This window comes from Helobdella robusta (assembly GCF_000326865.2).
Source record: "Helobdella robusta unplaced genomic scaffold HELROscaffold_5, whole genome shotgun sequence".
Taxonomy (NCBI): domain Eukaryota; kingdom Metazoa; phylum Annelida; class Clitellata; order Rhynchobdellida; family Glossiphoniidae; genus Helobdella; species Helobdella robusta.
The window spans coordinates 7,117,800-7,136,158 of NW_008705254.1; the positions used below are offsets into that span (position 1 = coordinate 7,117,800).

The 18,359-nt window shown below is 33.7% G+C and overlaps 3 protein-coding genes across 3 annotated transcripts; 1 reads left to right on the forward strand and 2 right to left on the reverse strand.

The window, feature by feature from the left end:
* Positions 1–531: 531 nt before the first annotated feature.
* Positions 532–1,575, forward strand: HELRODRAFT_163898 (hypothetical protein; the record flags this gene model as incomplete). Its single annotated transcript, XM_009027635.1, has 3 exons — positions 532–626; positions 687–849; positions 1,222–1,575. 3 exons carry the CDS (start codon positions 532–534, stop codon positions 1,573–1,575), a joined length of 612 nt encoding a protein of 203 aa, XP_009025883.1.
* A 3,690-nt stretch (positions 1,576–5,265) lies between these two features.
* Positions 5,266–7,852, reverse strand: HELRODRAFT_163899 (hypothetical protein; the record flags this gene model as incomplete). The annotated part of the gene is made up of 4 exons (XM_009027636.1): positions 5,266–5,402; positions 5,533–5,674; positions 5,922–7,597; positions 7,771–7,852. The coding sequence occupies 4 exons, from the start codon at positions 7,850–7,852 to the stop codon at positions 5,266–5,268; spliced, it is 2,037 nt and encodes a 678-aa protein (XP_009025884.1).
* A 157-nt stretch (positions 7,853–8,009) lies between these two features.
* Positions 8,010–16,513, reverse strand: HELRODRAFT_163900 (hypothetical protein; the record flags this gene model as incomplete). Its single annotated transcript, XM_009027637.1, has 4 exons — positions 8,010–8,186; positions 10,935–11,072; positions 13,105–13,334; positions 16,264–16,513. 4 exons carry the CDS (start codon positions 16,511–16,513, stop codon positions 8,010–8,012), a joined length of 795 nt encoding a protein of 264 aa, XP_009025885.1.
* Positions 16,514–18,359: the final 1,846 nt, after the last annotated feature.

Sequence of the window (18,359 nt, forward strand, 5' to 3'; positions counted from 1 at the left end):
TCATTATTTGCCACGCCTTAATATTTCTTTATACATATTTATTGCTAAATAATATTAAATCCAATTGTTAAATATCTAATAATTCTTCAATAAACTGTCATATCATTAAATATTATTATCGACTTCCCATAATTTCCGCATTACTTCTCGTCACTATGCTAACCATGTACACTTCAACTACGATAATACACAAACAATTTTACTCATAATTTTTCTTTTAAATTTATTCGTTTATTTTCAACAATATAATGAGTTAATTATAAAATCTAGGTTGTTATTCATTTATTTATTCATTTTAATATCTAATATTCTATTTCTTATAATTTATATTATTAACTCCTTTAACTAAACGAACTACAAACATATTAACGCCAAACATTCGGTAGAATTTATAGAATATTGTAAAAATATATATAATATATATATATATATATATATATATATATAGTTTTTCAAATAGTTGTTATCACGTGACTAATTGCAACGCTCAGCCAATAGCGCTGTCTTGACTGTATCCGTATCCAGGTAAACATGTCTCCTAAATGTGCTAAGTTTTTAGGCAGTACAAATGTGAAAGATAAGGATAGTGTATTACGTTGCAGTCGTTGTGATATATTGTCGTACATGTAAAGTGTATTTCTACTAATGATAGTTTATAGTTTACTTGACAATTTGAAAAACTGCAGGGGTTTGAAATGGTTCTGTGATAGTTGTGTGAAGCTTCCGTTCAACTTAGATTCACTCTCAAAATCAGTGGATGCTAGTAAACAAGATATATTGGATAAAATTGACAGTAACAAAAATGAGATGATAACAAAACTTGAGAAACTGGATGAAGTCAACGCTCAGGTTCGATTAGAAATAGTCAATTTTAAAATTTTGATAACTTCGAACGAAAATAAATTGGTTGATATGACATTAAGAGTTTAAAGCAAGAAATGAGTACTACCTTCGCTAGCATTGTCAATAAAGAAGTAAAAAAATTACTGAAATAATTAACAATGAAGTTAGAACCGTTCAGAAAGTGTTGACTGAAGTGAATGAGATGAAAAACAGAGTCAAGCCTGATGGTTTTTCGCTTAGTTGAGAGCGACAATGATCGCACTGATGTTATGAAGATACTGCAACATTTGGTTGAAGACATTTCAGAGAAGGATGTTCTAAGAACAACAAGGCTAGGTAAAAAAAAGTGATGATGTAGTCAGACCGTTGTTGATAAAGCTGGAAAATGCAAAGATCAAGAATTCAATAATGAGAAATGTTTACAAGATGAAAACAATAGCTGATAAATTTGCCGGTGTTGAACTAAGTGATGATTTGACAAAGGAACAGAGGCAGGAGTATAAAACGTTTGTTGAAAAAGCTAAATCAATGCAATCTGATGATAAAGAAAATTTTGTATACCGTGTCAGAGGACCAGTTGGAAGATGGAAGATAATAGTTTCAAAAAAAGTTCACTTAAACAATTGTCTCAGTAAAAATAAAGTAATTAAAGATTTGGCTACAGAAGCAACAAAAAATAAGTGCAACATTTTGCTTGGCCTACTTAATATAACATCTGTCAATTCAGTCTGATATTATTTATGAATTAATCCAAGAGGGTTTGGATATCTTTGTTTTAGTGGAAACATGGCATGGTTCAACGGGCAATATTTCAGTAAAATCATCTATATCATCATGTTATCGTTATGTTGATTTTCTTAGATTAAATGATCCGCGGCATGGAGGAATAATTGTAGTTTTTAGATCAAACTTTAAATATAAATTAATTGAACTACCTGTTCTAACAACATTCGAAGCTGTAGCTATTAAAATGATCGTAAATAATAAAGACTTTTTTTTATTGGCGTTATACCGACCAGGTTCGGCTCAAGTCAGTTCTACATTTTTCGATGAACTCAAATGTGTTTTGGAAAATATTACAATTTTAAGTTTGAATGTTATGTTAGTTGGCGATTTTAACATACACGTTGAAATAAACAAAGATCGACATACCGTTAATCTGATTGAAGTGTTTGAAATGTTCCAATTAACAAATTACATCAATGAGTCAACACATGTTCTCGGTGGTACACTTGATTTAGTAGTTGCTTCACACAATTTTGAAGTTACAAATATCAGATTATTCCCTTGTGGAGTTTACACAGATCATAGCTTGATACATGTTGACATACCGATAACTCGAGCATGTAATAACAAAACTTCTAGATTAGCTAAGTCATAGAAACGTATTGATGAAAATATACTGACCGACCATGCATGTTATGAATTCACCACTACATGAGCCTTGTCAAAGTCGAGATGTGAATCGTGAATTTGATGTTTTAAATAACGAAATGAGAAAGATTGCTGACAAAATTGCGCCTCTCCGGTCTATCGAGCATAGAAGTGATCTTATGGCTCCATGATTTGATGATGAGTGTAGAGCAGCTAAAAGATACTGACGAATTAAAGAAAGGAAATACAGATGTTGTTTGTCATCAGTGAGCCGAAATGAATGAACTGCTTCTTTGAAAAATAAAACCAAACTATTTTCAATAAAAGGAAATGATTACTGGAAACCGTTGATTGCTGATAGTAATGGCGACTCAAAGAGTCTATGAAACGTAGTAAACAAATTTCTTTGTAAAGATAATAACCATAGCTTACTTCATGATAATGTCAACATCACCGCTTCTCAATTTAAGTTTTTATTCATCAAAAGACCGATCGGATCAAGATCAAGCATACTATTAGTTTTGATGAAAAACCTATTTTGACAGATGTAGGCTTACCGAAAATTGTCCACTCACAAACTTTGCGGTCGTTGAGGAACTAGACATAAAGAAAATTGTGCTTGGTCTACCGGCCAAAACCTGTATGTTAGATGCTTTTCCGACTCATGTGCTTAAAAAACATATAGATTTTTTATTGTTTTTCTCGCTAGCCTTGTTAACTTATGTTTGCCAGAGGGAGTATTTCCGAATAAATGTAAGCACGCAGTTATTACGGAGGTTAATCTGTGGATGTCGAGAAATGAATTGAAGCTTAACCAGGGTAATAACAAAATTTCTTCCTATTGGTACCTGGCAGCAGTTGGCAGACTTGGATATAAATTCAGTTGTTACGAATGATAAATAAATAGATTTCTGTAAAGCAGTGTCGAACCTAGGTTTTATAATTGATTCAAACGTAACAATGAAATCTCATTTTAAAATGATCTCTATATCATGCTTTGCACAGATTAGAAGAATTAAACAAATTCGAGAATCACTTGATAAAGACGCAATGCAGAATCTGGCGCATGCGTTGGTGCACTCACATGTCGATTATTGCAGTAGTTTATTTTATGGACTCCCGGCTAGATCCATCAAAATTCTGCAATCGATACAAAACCGTACTCCCTGGATTGTGGCTGGATGTCGATGGTATGATCATGCCACACCGATCCTGAGTGATTTGCATTGGTTACCCATAAATAAAAGAATTGTTTTTAAAATCACTGTCACAGTTTTCAAATCACTAAATGGTCTGGCTCCAAAATATTTATCAGATAAACTGAAGTTAAAAACGTCGATCGCATCTGGTGTGCGTCTGAGGTCTGACGATTCGAATATTCTTGTGGTTCCTCATAGACAGCTAAAGATTGGATCGCGTGATTTTGCTGTGTCAGGCCCTGTCGTATGGAACGGCTTGCCGTCAGCCCTCAGAATGCCTGGAATGAACATTGCTGAATTTAAAAGACAATTAAAGACATACCTTTTTTCATTATAGTTCATCTCTTTTCATTCTTGCTATTTTGTTATTAATATTAGTTATAATTTGATAGCGTTTGTGAAAACTGCTATAACGAACGCTATATTAAGTTTTCTCTTATTATATATATATATATATATATATATATATATATATATATTTTACAATATTCTATAAATTCTACCGAATGTTTGGCGTTAATATGTTTGTAGTTCGTTTTTTCGATTTTTCTCACTAAAGTTTTTTGGTGAACGTTTAGTTTATTAAAATTCAAAATAAACTTATTTTTCGAATTCATCCTGCAAATAAGGCCATATTTCGATTCCGAATGAATCATCGTCAGTGCTCCTTGTTGTATATATAGGGAAATATTGTTAAACATTCGGTAGAATTTATAGAATATTGTAAAAATTATGGTCTATTACCAACATATATATATATATATATATATATATATATATATACTGAGTGGAAAGCTTTGTTTACTTAGGGGATAAGCTGAACGCGGATGGAGGATGTTTGAGTGAAGTAACGGCTAGAGTCCGAGTGGGATGGATGAAATTTAGGGAACTGGGTGGGGTATTGTGTGGAAAGAAATGGTCAGTGAAGATGAAAGGGAGGGTATATAAAGCATGTGTGAGAGCAGCGATGGTATATGGTGGTGAAACTTGGGTGTTGAGGAGGAAAGTGTACTGCAGAGGGCTGAAAGAGCTATGGTGAGAATGATGTGTGGGGTTAAAGTGAAGGATGGGAGGAGTAGTACAAAGCTGATGTCGATGATGGGACTGAATGAGGACATTGTGACATTGATAAGGAGATCGAGATTGCGGTGGTATGGACATGTGTTGAGAAGGGATGAAAGGGTCGGAATTAGGCGAGCGTTGGAGTTCGAGGTTGAAGGAGTGGTAGGAAGGGGTCGTCCGCGATTGGGATGGAGAGAGCAGGTGGAGAAGGACAGGGTGAAAGCGGGGTTGCGTGATACTGAGGCGAGTGACAGATGTGGATGGGTATTTCGGTTTCATCATAGGTAGCCAAACGGCAACCCCCCGATCTCGGGGAAAATGTCGTCTAAACGTGTGTTGTTGTTGTTGTTATATATATATATGCTATAAGTATATATATATATATAAGTATATATATATATATACTTATGTATATATATACTGATATATATATATATACTTATATATATATATGCAGCATGGTCTTTTAACCATATATATATATATATATATATATATATATATATATATATATATATTCATTTAGTTTACTCAAACTCGTCTAGATTCTCGTGATCATTCTTACCATCATCATATTTTTTATCGCATCCTTAACACTATAAATATTGTGATGGTAAAGATGATTTTAATAATGACGTTAATGAAGAATTTAATGTAAATTAAATATGATGGTGTGGTGATGAAGATGATAATCTTAAACATCCCCATTGTATTAATCATACTATTTCCATTATCATCACCATCATAATTTAATCAAATGATTTTTATCAATCAATGTGTCACAATCCTAATCAGCTTCATCATCCATCCAAACCAACGTGGATACCTTCTCAGCAGCATAGAGTAGAGGCGTAAGTCCATCCTTATTTTTTAATTCAAGGTTGGCATTCTTCATTGCCAGCACTGATAGCATAGTGTTGTAGCCTTTGTTTTTTTATTAAACAATATTGTTGATAAAATTAATTATTAATGTTAATACAATATCACAAAAATATAATCATTGTTTCTACATAATGATTCTATTTTGAATATGTCTATATATAAAAATGCATACCATTTTTGACAGCTGACCAGACAAGATTTGATCCAGTAATGTCCTTGTTTGGAAACTGGCCCAATGTTGTCAATAAGAACTTAACCTTGGCAATATCATTTGCTTCAACAGCATTTGTTAAATCATCTGGAAACAAAATTTGCTAATTGTGTTAATTTTCAAGCAATCTAATATGAGAAAGTATTAAAATGTCAACATTTGCAAGAAACAGCAATCAAGCTACACGACCCACTTTGTATTGATTCTTTACCAGAAACAAATGTTCTGCTCTGAAGCTATATGGCAAACATGTAAAAAAAATTTGGTAGTTCTTATAAATCAATTCGACATGTTGTTAGTTAACTTACAATTTAAAAAAATGTTAGGAGGCAAAAAACTTTCCATCAAACCTTTTGAATCTTTTCTTTTATGTCATTTTCTTCCAACAGCTTCATCATGAACATAGACTTTCTCTCATCAGATTTGCTTTTTACAGATCTTTCAACTTTACTATGAGAATTTCCTTGAGATTCACTTTTAGTGATCTTCAAATCTTCATTATCAAGATTTTTATGAGTGAGATGACTGCTCTTCATGATTGCTTGACTGACTCTTCGAGCCAATGACATTTTAGCTTCATCGTCCATCGGTTTGACTGACGACTCAGTGTTACTCACTTCCAATTTATCGTCTTCTGCTTTTGCACATATGACGTCAGCAGAAGCACTTTCACGCTCCATTTTAGCATCATTAGGAATTTCCAACAATGTTACTTTCAAATCACTAACTGAACTGGATAACGTACTAGCAAGCGACGACGACGATGATGATGAAATTACTGATAATGTTGTAGCTGACAAGGAAGGAGTAATTACAGAAGATCTATCCTCATTAACCATATCAACATTCCCACCGACAGTATTTGTCTCAACAACTTCATCCCCCTCAGCATTATTCATACACATTACATCATGGCCACAGCTTTCATTATCTTGAAAATTACTTTTCTGTTGTTCCTCTGCATCCTCACCCTCATCGCCCTCATCATCGTCATCACTGACGCAAGCATCCTTAAACTTTTCAAGTTTCGTTTTTAATTTTTTGCTGCCTCCTTCCAAGAATGATGTCCAACCAGTTTGAAAATGTTTTCTTTTATTAGAGCTCTTTTTCTGCTGCTTTTTAAATTTATCATCAGCTTGTACCAAATCTTCGCTATTCTCAGCATTATACATTTTAATATTTTCGGTAATTTCTTTTCTACTGACATCTTTTTGTAACAGTTCACTGGAATTTCCATTCGCGTCGTTCGCACAATTATCCTCATGATGATCATCATCATTGTCATCAATACTGATACTACTATCGGCACTGTCATCACTTGCAAAATGTTCTTCGTACCATAAAATACTTCCATGAACGACAGATTCAAGTGTCTCATCCAAATGTTTCAATGCCTCTTCGCTGCGTTTTACTTTTGTGTTAATATTTTTGTCTACATTGTTAATTGTTGCAGCAGCAATTGGAACAACAATGTCATCACCATCGCCATCGTCCTCACCATCGTCATCATAACAAGCATGAACATTTGTGTGTTGTTGTTGTTGTTGTTGTTGTTGAGGATCGCGATCACTGATAGACTCCTCCCTGAACGTTGGGACCAACGATGAGCCGATCTCATCCTCAGCATCGCTGCCACCACGACCTTCACCTTCTTCAACAACTACATCACTCCTCTCTGTTATAAAGTCATCATTGACATGCTCAACACATTTGGATGTCTTTGATTTTGTTTTTCTATTTTCTGATTTTTTTATTTTTCGAGTTGTATCACCATTTCCTTTTCTTCCATGTTTTTTAGAAATATTTGATGCTACTTTTGATTTGCTCTCTTGTATATTATCATCATCGTCATCGTCAACGTTGCAAAGACCTTTAAAATCTAGAGTTTTTTTAAGTTTGTCCTTTGAAATATTTGATGTTGGAACTTTGAATGTTTTGATTTTGACGTTAATAGGTTGAATTTTGCTCCTTGTAACACGCTTTGTTTCTGCCAGGAACTCCTCTGGAATGACGGCAGACACTTCGCCTGTACCAAGTCATCAATATAAAATAGCTGTCAATCAGCTAACCAATCAAATAAAAAACACTTCTCCTATATGAAAAGCTAATAAAATCGACATTGCTTTTTTTAACATAGAATAAAACTTTTTAGAATAAAAGTTTTCGAAAGCTTAGTTTTGTTTGCATATAAAAGACAACCTGGTACTCTGCTGTGATTAGAATCTCTTCTTGTACTGCTCGATCTAACACTCCTTCCTGCCTCCTTTACTCCAGAGTACATATCAGATGAACTTTGAAATAAATTCAATTTCCCTGTAATATTAGTTTTATTGTTATTAAGAAAAAATATCAACATTTCAATACATTTCAATTTATATTATACAACAATGTTTTAGAAACAAATTATTGATATTTTATTGAACGATTAATTCAAGTGATTAAAAACAATAGAGGCCTTCATCAAGGTTCTTCCAGAAGTTGTCCTTAAGCATGCAGTCCTCATCCTCACTACTCGATAAATAATACCAACTATGTTTTGCACGTTTCACCTGCTTTGATGACGACAATGCTTTGCCCGCAGGTTTCTCAATGGTATCTGATGATTGACCAATTCCCTCAAATCGAAAAAGTTAGTTATTTTTCATAATTAATAATAAAACCGAATTGAAAAATAAAAAAAACAGAATGTATAATATTAAAGGTGGAAATAAATTTTGGCTCTTTTATATAAAAAGGCCAAGCGTTAAAAGAAGCAAAGCATAGTCAAATCGTGTGGGCTTTACAGGCAGTAACCGTTTTCCATATGCTTAAAAATCACCTTTGCAGTAAATGTTGTTCTATCAAAGTGCTTCATTTCAAGATTTCACAAAAAATGAATTTACCGAAGAATAATTGCCAAGAATGTGAATCAAAATAAGTGATAGTCACATAAAAAGATAAAATAGATTAGTCCCAATCCTAATTTCATTAGCCCCAAATAAATTTATACCAATTTTCCAACATCCAGCATGCCTACATTGTAATTTATGGTGATGACCCAGTCTATTTTGCATTCAATACTATTCTTGTTTTTCTTTAGCTATTCTTGTTTTTCTTTAGCTTGGTTTAAAAAATACTTAACAAGAAATGAATGAATGACAGAACAGATTTTGGTGGAAAATAAGAATAGAAGATATTTAGGATCTATGGCATCTTAGTCCAAATTTGAATGTTGAACCCTGGATGGTCCATTTGAAATTGTATGCTATCAAAAAAGTCTATCTAACTGACAGACTCAATCCAATTTATATAATTCCGTGTTAATAGCGTAGTCAGTTAGTACTGGTTTTAGTAATATTATCAATGTTACAAACAGTATCAGCTATTCAAATTTATTTAGCTTAAATATTTCGTGCTTAAATGGATAGGCACCAATCATACTTTCCAATAAATTTAGTGCATTTATCACACTTGTTGTGGCACTGCAGTAAATCATCATAAAATTTGGCATTTCACAAATTCCTTAAAATGAAATTCTTCCCCTCATCTAGAACACTCAGTTTTGTTTTTGTGCACAATATTACTACGTGCAGATGCATTCTTAAGAAGTTTTATCACCATTTACTACCTACAAAACGTACAGAAGTTTGTTTCTCTTCCCATTTAAAAAAAACTGTTGTCTATTTGTCTTTTTTGCCATTTATTGGTTTCTGAAACTGTAATTTAGAAGAACTAGTTGATGAAACACATTTGTTGTAACAAATTTCAAGCAAATTACGCATTTCTGTGGCATTTTTACAGAACATGACAACAACAACACACGTTTAGACGACATTTTCCCCGAGATCGGGTCGGGGGTTGCCGTTTGGCTACCTATGATGAAACCGAAATACCCCTCGACGCCATTCACATCTGTCACTCGCCTCAGTATCACGCAACCCCGCTTTCACTCTGTCCTTCTCCACCTGCTCTCTCCATCCCAATCGCGGACGACCCCTTCCTATCACTCCTATCAACCTCGAACTCATCCACCCACACGAACTCTAGCCGTAACAGCGCTCAAACATCCTTCATCCGCGATCAGCTTAACCCCTAAATAAACAAAGCTTTCCACTCTTTCAATACCACCACTCAACCCCATCCTTGCGTCCGTCCTATTAATCACACCATGAACATTTGAACGTGCCTTCCACCTTTTTCAGTGCCCTCCTTACATCACTACATCTCTTATGCACCCACTTCTGACATCCTATACACAATACCGAGTTAGCCTTCACTCTCCTGTCACATACCCCACAGGGGTCTATTTTATTTATCACTCGCTCCCCACCTTCCCCACTCACCATTACCTTCAACAACAACAACAACAACACACGTTTAGACGGCATTTTCCCCGAGATCGGGGGTTGCCGTTTGGCTACCTATGATGAAACCGAAATACCCCTCGACTCCATCCACATCTGTCACTCGCCTCAGTATCACGCAACCCCGCTTTCACCCTGTCCTTCTCCACCTGCTCTCTCCATCCCAACCGCGGACGACCCCTTCCTACCACTCCTTCAACCTCGAACTCCAACGCTCGCCTAATCCCGACCCTTTCATCCCTTCTCAACACATGTCCATACCACCGCAATCTCGATCTCCTTATCAATGTCACAATGTCCTCATTCAGTCCCATCATTGACATCAGCTCTGTACTACTCCTCCTATCCTTCACTTTAACCCCACACATCATCCTCACCATAGCTCTTTCAGCCCTCTGCAGTACACTTTCCTCCTCTCTCCTCAACACCCAAGTTTCACCACCATATATCATCGCTGCTCTCACACATGCTTTATATACCCTCCCTTTCATCTTCACTGACCATTTCTTTCCACACAATACCCCACCCAGTTCCCTAAATTTCATCCATCCCACACGAACTCTAGCCGTAACTGCGCTCAAACATCCTCCATCCGCATTCAGCTTATCCCCTAAGTAAACAAAGCTTTCCACTCTTTCAATACCATCACTCAACCCCGTCCTTGCGTCCGTCCTATTAATCACACCATGAACACATTTCTTACATTTGAACGTGCCTTCCACCTTTTTCAGTGCCTTCGTCTTTCCAATATTAACTTTTAACCCTTTCTTTTCTATAACACTTTTCCATCTGTCAAATTTTAACTGCAATTCAAGACTAAATCATCTGCATATAAAATCTCAAATAACAACCCCTCTATTATGTTTTCATACACAACATCCATCACAATTGCAAACAAAAACGGTGATAACACTGATCCTTGATGCACTCCTACCTTAACACTAAAAGCGTCCGACATCCCCCTTCCGACCCTCACCTTTGTCTTCGCCCCTTCATACAGCTGCATCACATGCAACTTACTTTTAAATGTAACTTTTTTCGTTCATCTTCAAACTTCTTTACTTCTTTATGAAAACCTTCAAAAGACTCATTGAGAAAATGCCATGAATCCAAAGTAGGGTCTGTATCAGCCCAGTGTATCAGGTACTGTTTCATGCCCTGCAATTAAAAATTAAAATATTTATATTTACAATATCCCATTTTTTACAATAAGTTAATAGTAAAAACTAAAAAATGGTGTTAAAAAGGTGAAAATGCTAGAATCCCTCAAAGAAAACAAAACTCGAGGAACAGACAATCTGCAGTCCTTGAATCCATCAAGACAGGTGAAACACTCCGTAGATATAATCTATTTGGGTTTTGCAAAAGCGTTTGAAAAGACACCACATAGATGACTAGTCAAGAAATTACACACATGTGGAATATCTGGTAATCTGCTTTAATGGATTACCAACTGGCTTAAGAACAGACGACAACAAGTGCAAATCAAAGGCATGAATATATCCTAGATTAACGTTACAAGTAGGGTTTCTCAAGGTTCTGTGTTGGGACCTCCACTATTCATTATTTATATCAACGACAGTGATATCAAAAATATCAAAGTTTGCCAATGACACGAAATGGTGTGCAAAGATCAACAATGTGGAAGATGCAGAAGTGTTAAAACAAGATTTGGCAAAATTGTGCAAATGGTCTGAAAACTGGCAAATTTTTTTTAATATAGATAAATGTAAAGTTAAGCACAAGGAAAGAAAGAATGAGGGGTTTCAATATCAAATGGAAAATCAGGAGATACGATCAACAAAGGAAGAAAAGGACCTTGGAGTCACCATTCACGCAAGCACAAAAACATCAAGACAATGTGCAATCGCAGTGGCCAAAGCATGGATAAGAAGAACAGTGGCCAGTAGGGAGAAGTTGATAATTATAAATTTGTATAAAACTTTAGTTCGCCCCCATCTGGAATACTGTGTTCAGGTGTGGAGTACAAATTTACAAAAAAAGATAAAGACATTCTGGAGAAGGTACAGCAGAGAGCAACAAAGATGATCAAAAGTCTTTAAAAAACTGAATACAAAAAGAGATTGAGAAAATGTGAAAGTGACTACTTTAGAAAGAAGATGCAGAAGAGATATGATACTGACAAACAAACTGATTACTGGAAAAGAGGATGTGCCGTTTACCAGATTTTTTCAACCAGAGGCTAGAGGAGGACTACAAAGTCATAGATACAAACTCTTTAAGAAGTCAGTTGGTCAAATCAAGCAAAGATTTTTTAGCGACATGATGATAAACACCTGAAATGAACTGAATGACGAGACAGTTTCCGTGGATCAACAAACAGTTTTCAAATCAAGATTGGAGAACTAGGATATTAGGAAAAATTAATTGGCAGTAACTCTCACACAAACACCAGTCTACTTAACCACTATAAACCCTGTTATGTTATGTTATATTCATGTTATGTTAAAAATACATATAAATATTAAATGTTGGTAATAGACCATAGTTTTTACAATATTCTATAAATTCTATTAATATGCATATTAACGCCAAACATTCAGTAGAATTTATAGAATATTGTATAAATATTAAAGTATACTTTCCTGCCTACCATGCACGATCATTACAGCAGTTACAGCACGAAAATGTGAATTTGTTTTTATAAAAACATTTCCATTGTAAATATTTTATTATTCTGTTTCAATTTATTTTGTTTTAAATGTGCCAAATTAAATGTTTATTATTCTAAGTATATGATATAATATTAACATTTTAATTTTTGTTTTTATTAATCTAAGTCCACTTTTAAGCTTATTTGTACTCTCACTTCCATGCATATCTCACAAAATTAGTTGCATACATCATAGTCAGAACAGCATACCTTTGCTGAAAACTGTCTTTCCACACAATACGTCAATTCATATCATACTATAACTATAGAAAAACATTTTGCAAACTAAATTTATAACATGTTTTCTTTATGTAAAAAGTAAACGTGCTCCCCCAACAATAGTTCTATCAAGCTGGTGCTAATAATCAAATTAAAATAGAATTTTATTTAACTTTAATATAATACATAATAGTAATACTAAACCAACATCAACAAAACAGAACAGATAAAGCTATGTTAAGACTTAATTAAGTTAAGAAGCTTCTCTGCAATCTGCCTGATTGATTTAATACTAACCCTTTTAAACCTCATTTTTAACACTTTATTAACTTTTCGGTTTTGATTATCATGGCCTTCCTTAGTATCGTCAGTAGCATTGGTGCTGCAGTCGCTGCCCTCGTCCTCTGAAACCACGACACTATCTTCTTGGTCCGGTTCCATCCGTGCCCCCATATTGGAAGTTTCATGGTTAAAATCTTCTTTTTCAATGCTTTCATTCACTTCATTTCGAGAATCATAGTCATTATCTTCCATTATTATAATTTTAGTAAATATATATAATATAAATTAAAAAACTACTCCGACGATATTCAAAACACAAAAATGGTAATCTAAATCTTAAACTTTTTTTAGCAATTTATCAGTTTAACTCATACCTAACTCACATTGCAAACATTATATTACTTAGAAGATAAACAAACGTTGAGATAAATAAAGACAAATATAGATCGATGGACAAAGAAAGCAAAAAAAGAAAACCAAACATTTACAAAAAATGCAATATCTTTGCTTAGGGGACAAAACATCATGGTTCTATACACACACACACACACACACACACACACATATATATATATATATATATATATATATATATAATCAATATATAATAATCAATATATATATATAATTATTTTTTGTTGATATAGAATATTGTAAAAATATAATTATTTATAAAGATCACTGCGTTTTCGGCATTCAATCAATCAATTAGCTAGTAAAGCACTATTTCCGCGATGTTCAACAGCGCTCCCCAATGAATTTTGAAAACAGATGAGTCTTGAGATCCGCTCTGTTTATTTAACTTCTAGTTAAGTTTCTCAATTTTTCTAACGAGACTTTAATCATCTTGATGAAGTTTATTAAGGTTAAATAAAAAACTTTTAATATTTGACATTTTTGACAAAACATTATTAATAACAGCTTTTTTCGGCATCAACTATCATCATCAGTGTAGTTATACAGTATTGTTCCGTCTTATGCATAGTGAGTCTTCTTAGCAACATGGAACAATAAAAGACCACCTAATGGAACAACATAACACTATTATAACAAGGGAAATTTTAGACAATAACACCTAAGTAATTTATTACAGCAGAGAATACTTCAAATTGAAGATAGCAGAATCAATTTTCATCGATAAAGGTAAACCAGCAATAAATATTCAACTAAATAATACCAATATTCTTCCAGCAAAGAAACACCTGAATAACTTTAATTCTAATTAAGTTACAATCAAATTCGCTTTAAAAACAAAGACACAAAAACGGAACAATACTATATAACTACACTGATGATGACAGTTGATGCCGAAAAGAGCTTTTCTGTGGTAATAACGTTATTAATAATGTTTTGTCAAAAATGTCAAATATTAAAAGTTTTTTATTTCACCTTAATAAACTTCATCAAGATGATAAAAGTCTCGTTAGAAAAATTGAGAAACTCAACTACAAGTTGAATATGCCAAAAACGCAGTGATCTTTATAAATAATTGTATTTATGATAGTCTAAACCCTATATATATATATATATATATATATATATATATATATATATTTAGGAACGAGGTTTTCAGAAATGCAAATTTCATTGAAATTGTTTGCCATTTTAGATAAATATGAACTCAAACAATACCGCCTCGTTGAATGTCTTATAAAGAAGTTAATTAATGCAAAATGGGCAAACAATTTCAATGAAATTTGCATATATATATATATATATATATATATAATGTATATACTCTATATATATATGGTTCTATATTATTCTATTAATAATATTATTCTATATATATGGTTGTATGCATATATTTATATATTATTGATAAAAATCATAGCATGTTCCACTTTAGTTAGCTTCTTGTTTAATTTGTTTAATCGAAAAATTAAACAGGAAGCTAACTAACGCGGAACATGCTGTGATATTCATCTATAATCGCATTTCTGACAATCTTTATCCTATATATAGCTTGCCGAATAAGGTTTTAGATAACACAACTCAATTATTGTAACCAAGAAACGCAAATAGAGGTGTCGCGACCAATAGGTAAGAACGGATGTGAGACTCCGTCCTGCACATGCTAACGAAGGCCTGTCCATCCGGTACAGGTGCAGACAGTCTACCAGCATGGTTTCTACAAATCATCGCTCCATTCATCTCCAGCACCTTAAGTTCACTCTATAATCACTTCTTAATGCATTCATTCATCCCATCACAATGGAAATCCAGCACATTTCATCCAATTCCTAAACAAAATACCCGTCATCACCAATAGATTATCGCCTAATATCTATCACCCCCATACATTCACGTATTGTAGAAAAAAAATTCATCGTTAGGTCATTCATCTATCCATGTTTCAACCATCCATCCATCAAACCACTATTACAAGATCAGTTTGCATTTTGTCCTACAGGTTCATCTACATCCGCCATCATCTCTCTTACTTCCACGATATCATCTTTTCTTAAAAATAATAATAATGTTCATCTTATTGCTCTCGACTTTTCTAAAGCTTTTGACATATATTACCATAGATAATATCGCTTCTCAATCACTTCTTTCAAATAAATTAGCCTCTCTTCCTTTACCTGACAACATTTACAATATCATAATAAATTTTCTATCTAATAGGAGTCATTGTACTTTCTTTAGCTCTACTCTTTCATCTACTCTACCTAAGGTAGATGGTCCAAGGACAGAACCTTGAACTACGCTAGAATTAATAGGTAGAATAGATGAAAAAGTAGAACTAAAAAAATAGACTGACTCCTATCAGATAGAAAATTTATTATGATATTGTAAATGTTGTCAGGTAGTGGAAGAGATGTGAGAAGTGATTGAGAGTGTCAAAAGCTTTAGAGAAGTCGAGAGCAATAAGATGAACATAATTATTATTTTTAAAGAAAGATGTTATTGTGGAAGTAAGAGAGATGATGGCGGATGTAGATGAACCTGTAGGGCAAAATGCAAACTGATCTTGTAATAGTGGTTTGTGAGAGTATAGGGGTGATAGATAAGGGGCGATAATTTTTTGGTGATGACGGGTATTTTGTTTTAGGAATTGAATGGATTGTGCTGGATTTCCATTGTGATGGGATGAATGAGTGTATTAAGCAGTGATTGTAGAGTGAACATAAGGTGCTGGAGATGAATGAAGCGATGATTTGTAGAAACCATGCTGGTAGACTGTCTGGACTGTACCGGATGGGCAAGTCTTCGTTAACATGTGCAGGACGGAGTATGGGGTAAATTGATGATGTTGACGACTATTGATTGTTGTTGCTTTTGTTGGTGGAATTTTGTAGGATGGGTCGGTTGACATGGAAGCTAAGTGGGTGTTGAGTGTGTTGGCATCAATATGCTGTACGGTTAATGTGTTGAGTGATTTCTCAGAGCCTCTAATCTTATTGACTTGTTCCCACATGGCTTTGCTTCCACGCTTACTATTAGTGAAAGTTTAAGAGCCATCATAAGCCCACAACATTTCAAGTCAAAATTCCGTGCTTTTTTATTGACACTGGATCTCGACTCCACCACCTAATACTATATTAAGAATACGTTAGAACAAATGATGCGGATGAATGGTCTTTATGAATGGTTAAACATTTATATGTTTATATATGTACTGAGCGAACATTTACATATTTATATGTCTATATATGGATAACACAAACATTTACTTATTTATCTTCAATTATCTTTTTGCTTCAGTTATTTTCCTTATTTTATTTCATTAACTATTCTTATATATACCTGCGGTGGCCACCACAAGACATAAAGTCTTATTCGGTCTCCGCATATTCAGTTATTAAACCTCCTAAGGGCATTCCATTATCAAATTATATATTTTCATCTTCATAGTTGGTTGATTCATTGAATTATTAACTATTATTTTTAGCTAGCCAAATACACATCTTATGAGTTTTAATATTTTTCTATTGATATTTGAGAACATTTTCCACGGTTTTTTTTTATTGATTTGTCATTGTCATTTTAGCAACTTGTCATCAATTGTCATTTATCTAACAAATCACAGTCATTTCCTATATGTCTTCCTTATCCATTCATGACTGGGTTTAAAATATATGAGTTTAAAATGAAAATTACTTGTGTCAAATGTGTCAAACATCATTCATTAAACATTGACGTCTGCAATTTCAAGTTTCTTATTATTATATCCCAACTACTCTGCTTCTATTCTTCTATTAATAACCAATAGTTTATGTATTCTCTTAATCTTAGTTAATTAGCACGTTATTAACTGTTTACTTTGTTGTGAATAAATAAATATCCGTCATAACAATGCGCTGTTTATTCTTGTACGAAAAAATTATTATAAATTTAAAACTGAGGTCATGTCAAGTTTAACGACGCTGTGACTGAACTTGGAGCCGTTGTAATGCTATAAGAGAGAGGCCTGTCAAGCACGACGATTTTAAATCAACGCGGCTGTATGAAACCAGAAAAAAGATACTAAATATGTTGAAATATTTGGGAATATAGATTCCAACTTCAACTAATAATTTTCATTTATCAGTTTTATGGGATGAAGGTTTTCACTTTGTGTGCTCTCTGAATAAATTGACTTCAGTCATTTCACTTCTTCACTAAAATCCCTGCTTACATCATTGCATATTTTTTGCAAAAATTAGAACATTTCTTTTTCAGATCAGTTTCTCCGATTTTTGGAGAAACTTGAAAAAATTGAAAAAATTAATATTCCTAGCTACCTATTGGAAAACGTCCCGTTAAATAAGATATTACACCATCAGTGAGTTTATAGAAATCGTTTACTTTAAAATCATCATCCACTTTATCTCGTGCACTCTTATGGCATATGTTCATATTAATCTTAAAAAGTTATTTAATTTTATATTAGTAGAGCTGAAGACGAAAGGTTCAACCGAAGTTTGACGTGTCACTTACTCTCTAGTCGTGTGACTCGTTCAAAAAATTCTGTTAATTTCAGCATAAGATAGTACTGAGTGAGATGGTAATTTTATTATGCGCCTACAATATTGTTTTGAAAATACCATATAAAAATAATAAAATAAGACCAAGTACGACAATCTATATTTTACTGATGCCTGAGGTTGGTCGGATTGAAAATTCTAACGACTAAAAACTAACAATCTTCAATAATAAATAAAAACACCACGAGCTAACGAAGTGATTTCTGTGGGCTATATAAGAAACTGCGATAACTATTCCGGTAAGGTGCCGGTAAGGTGTTCGGGCTGCTGATGAGTCCCCGGTAGGAACGAAACACG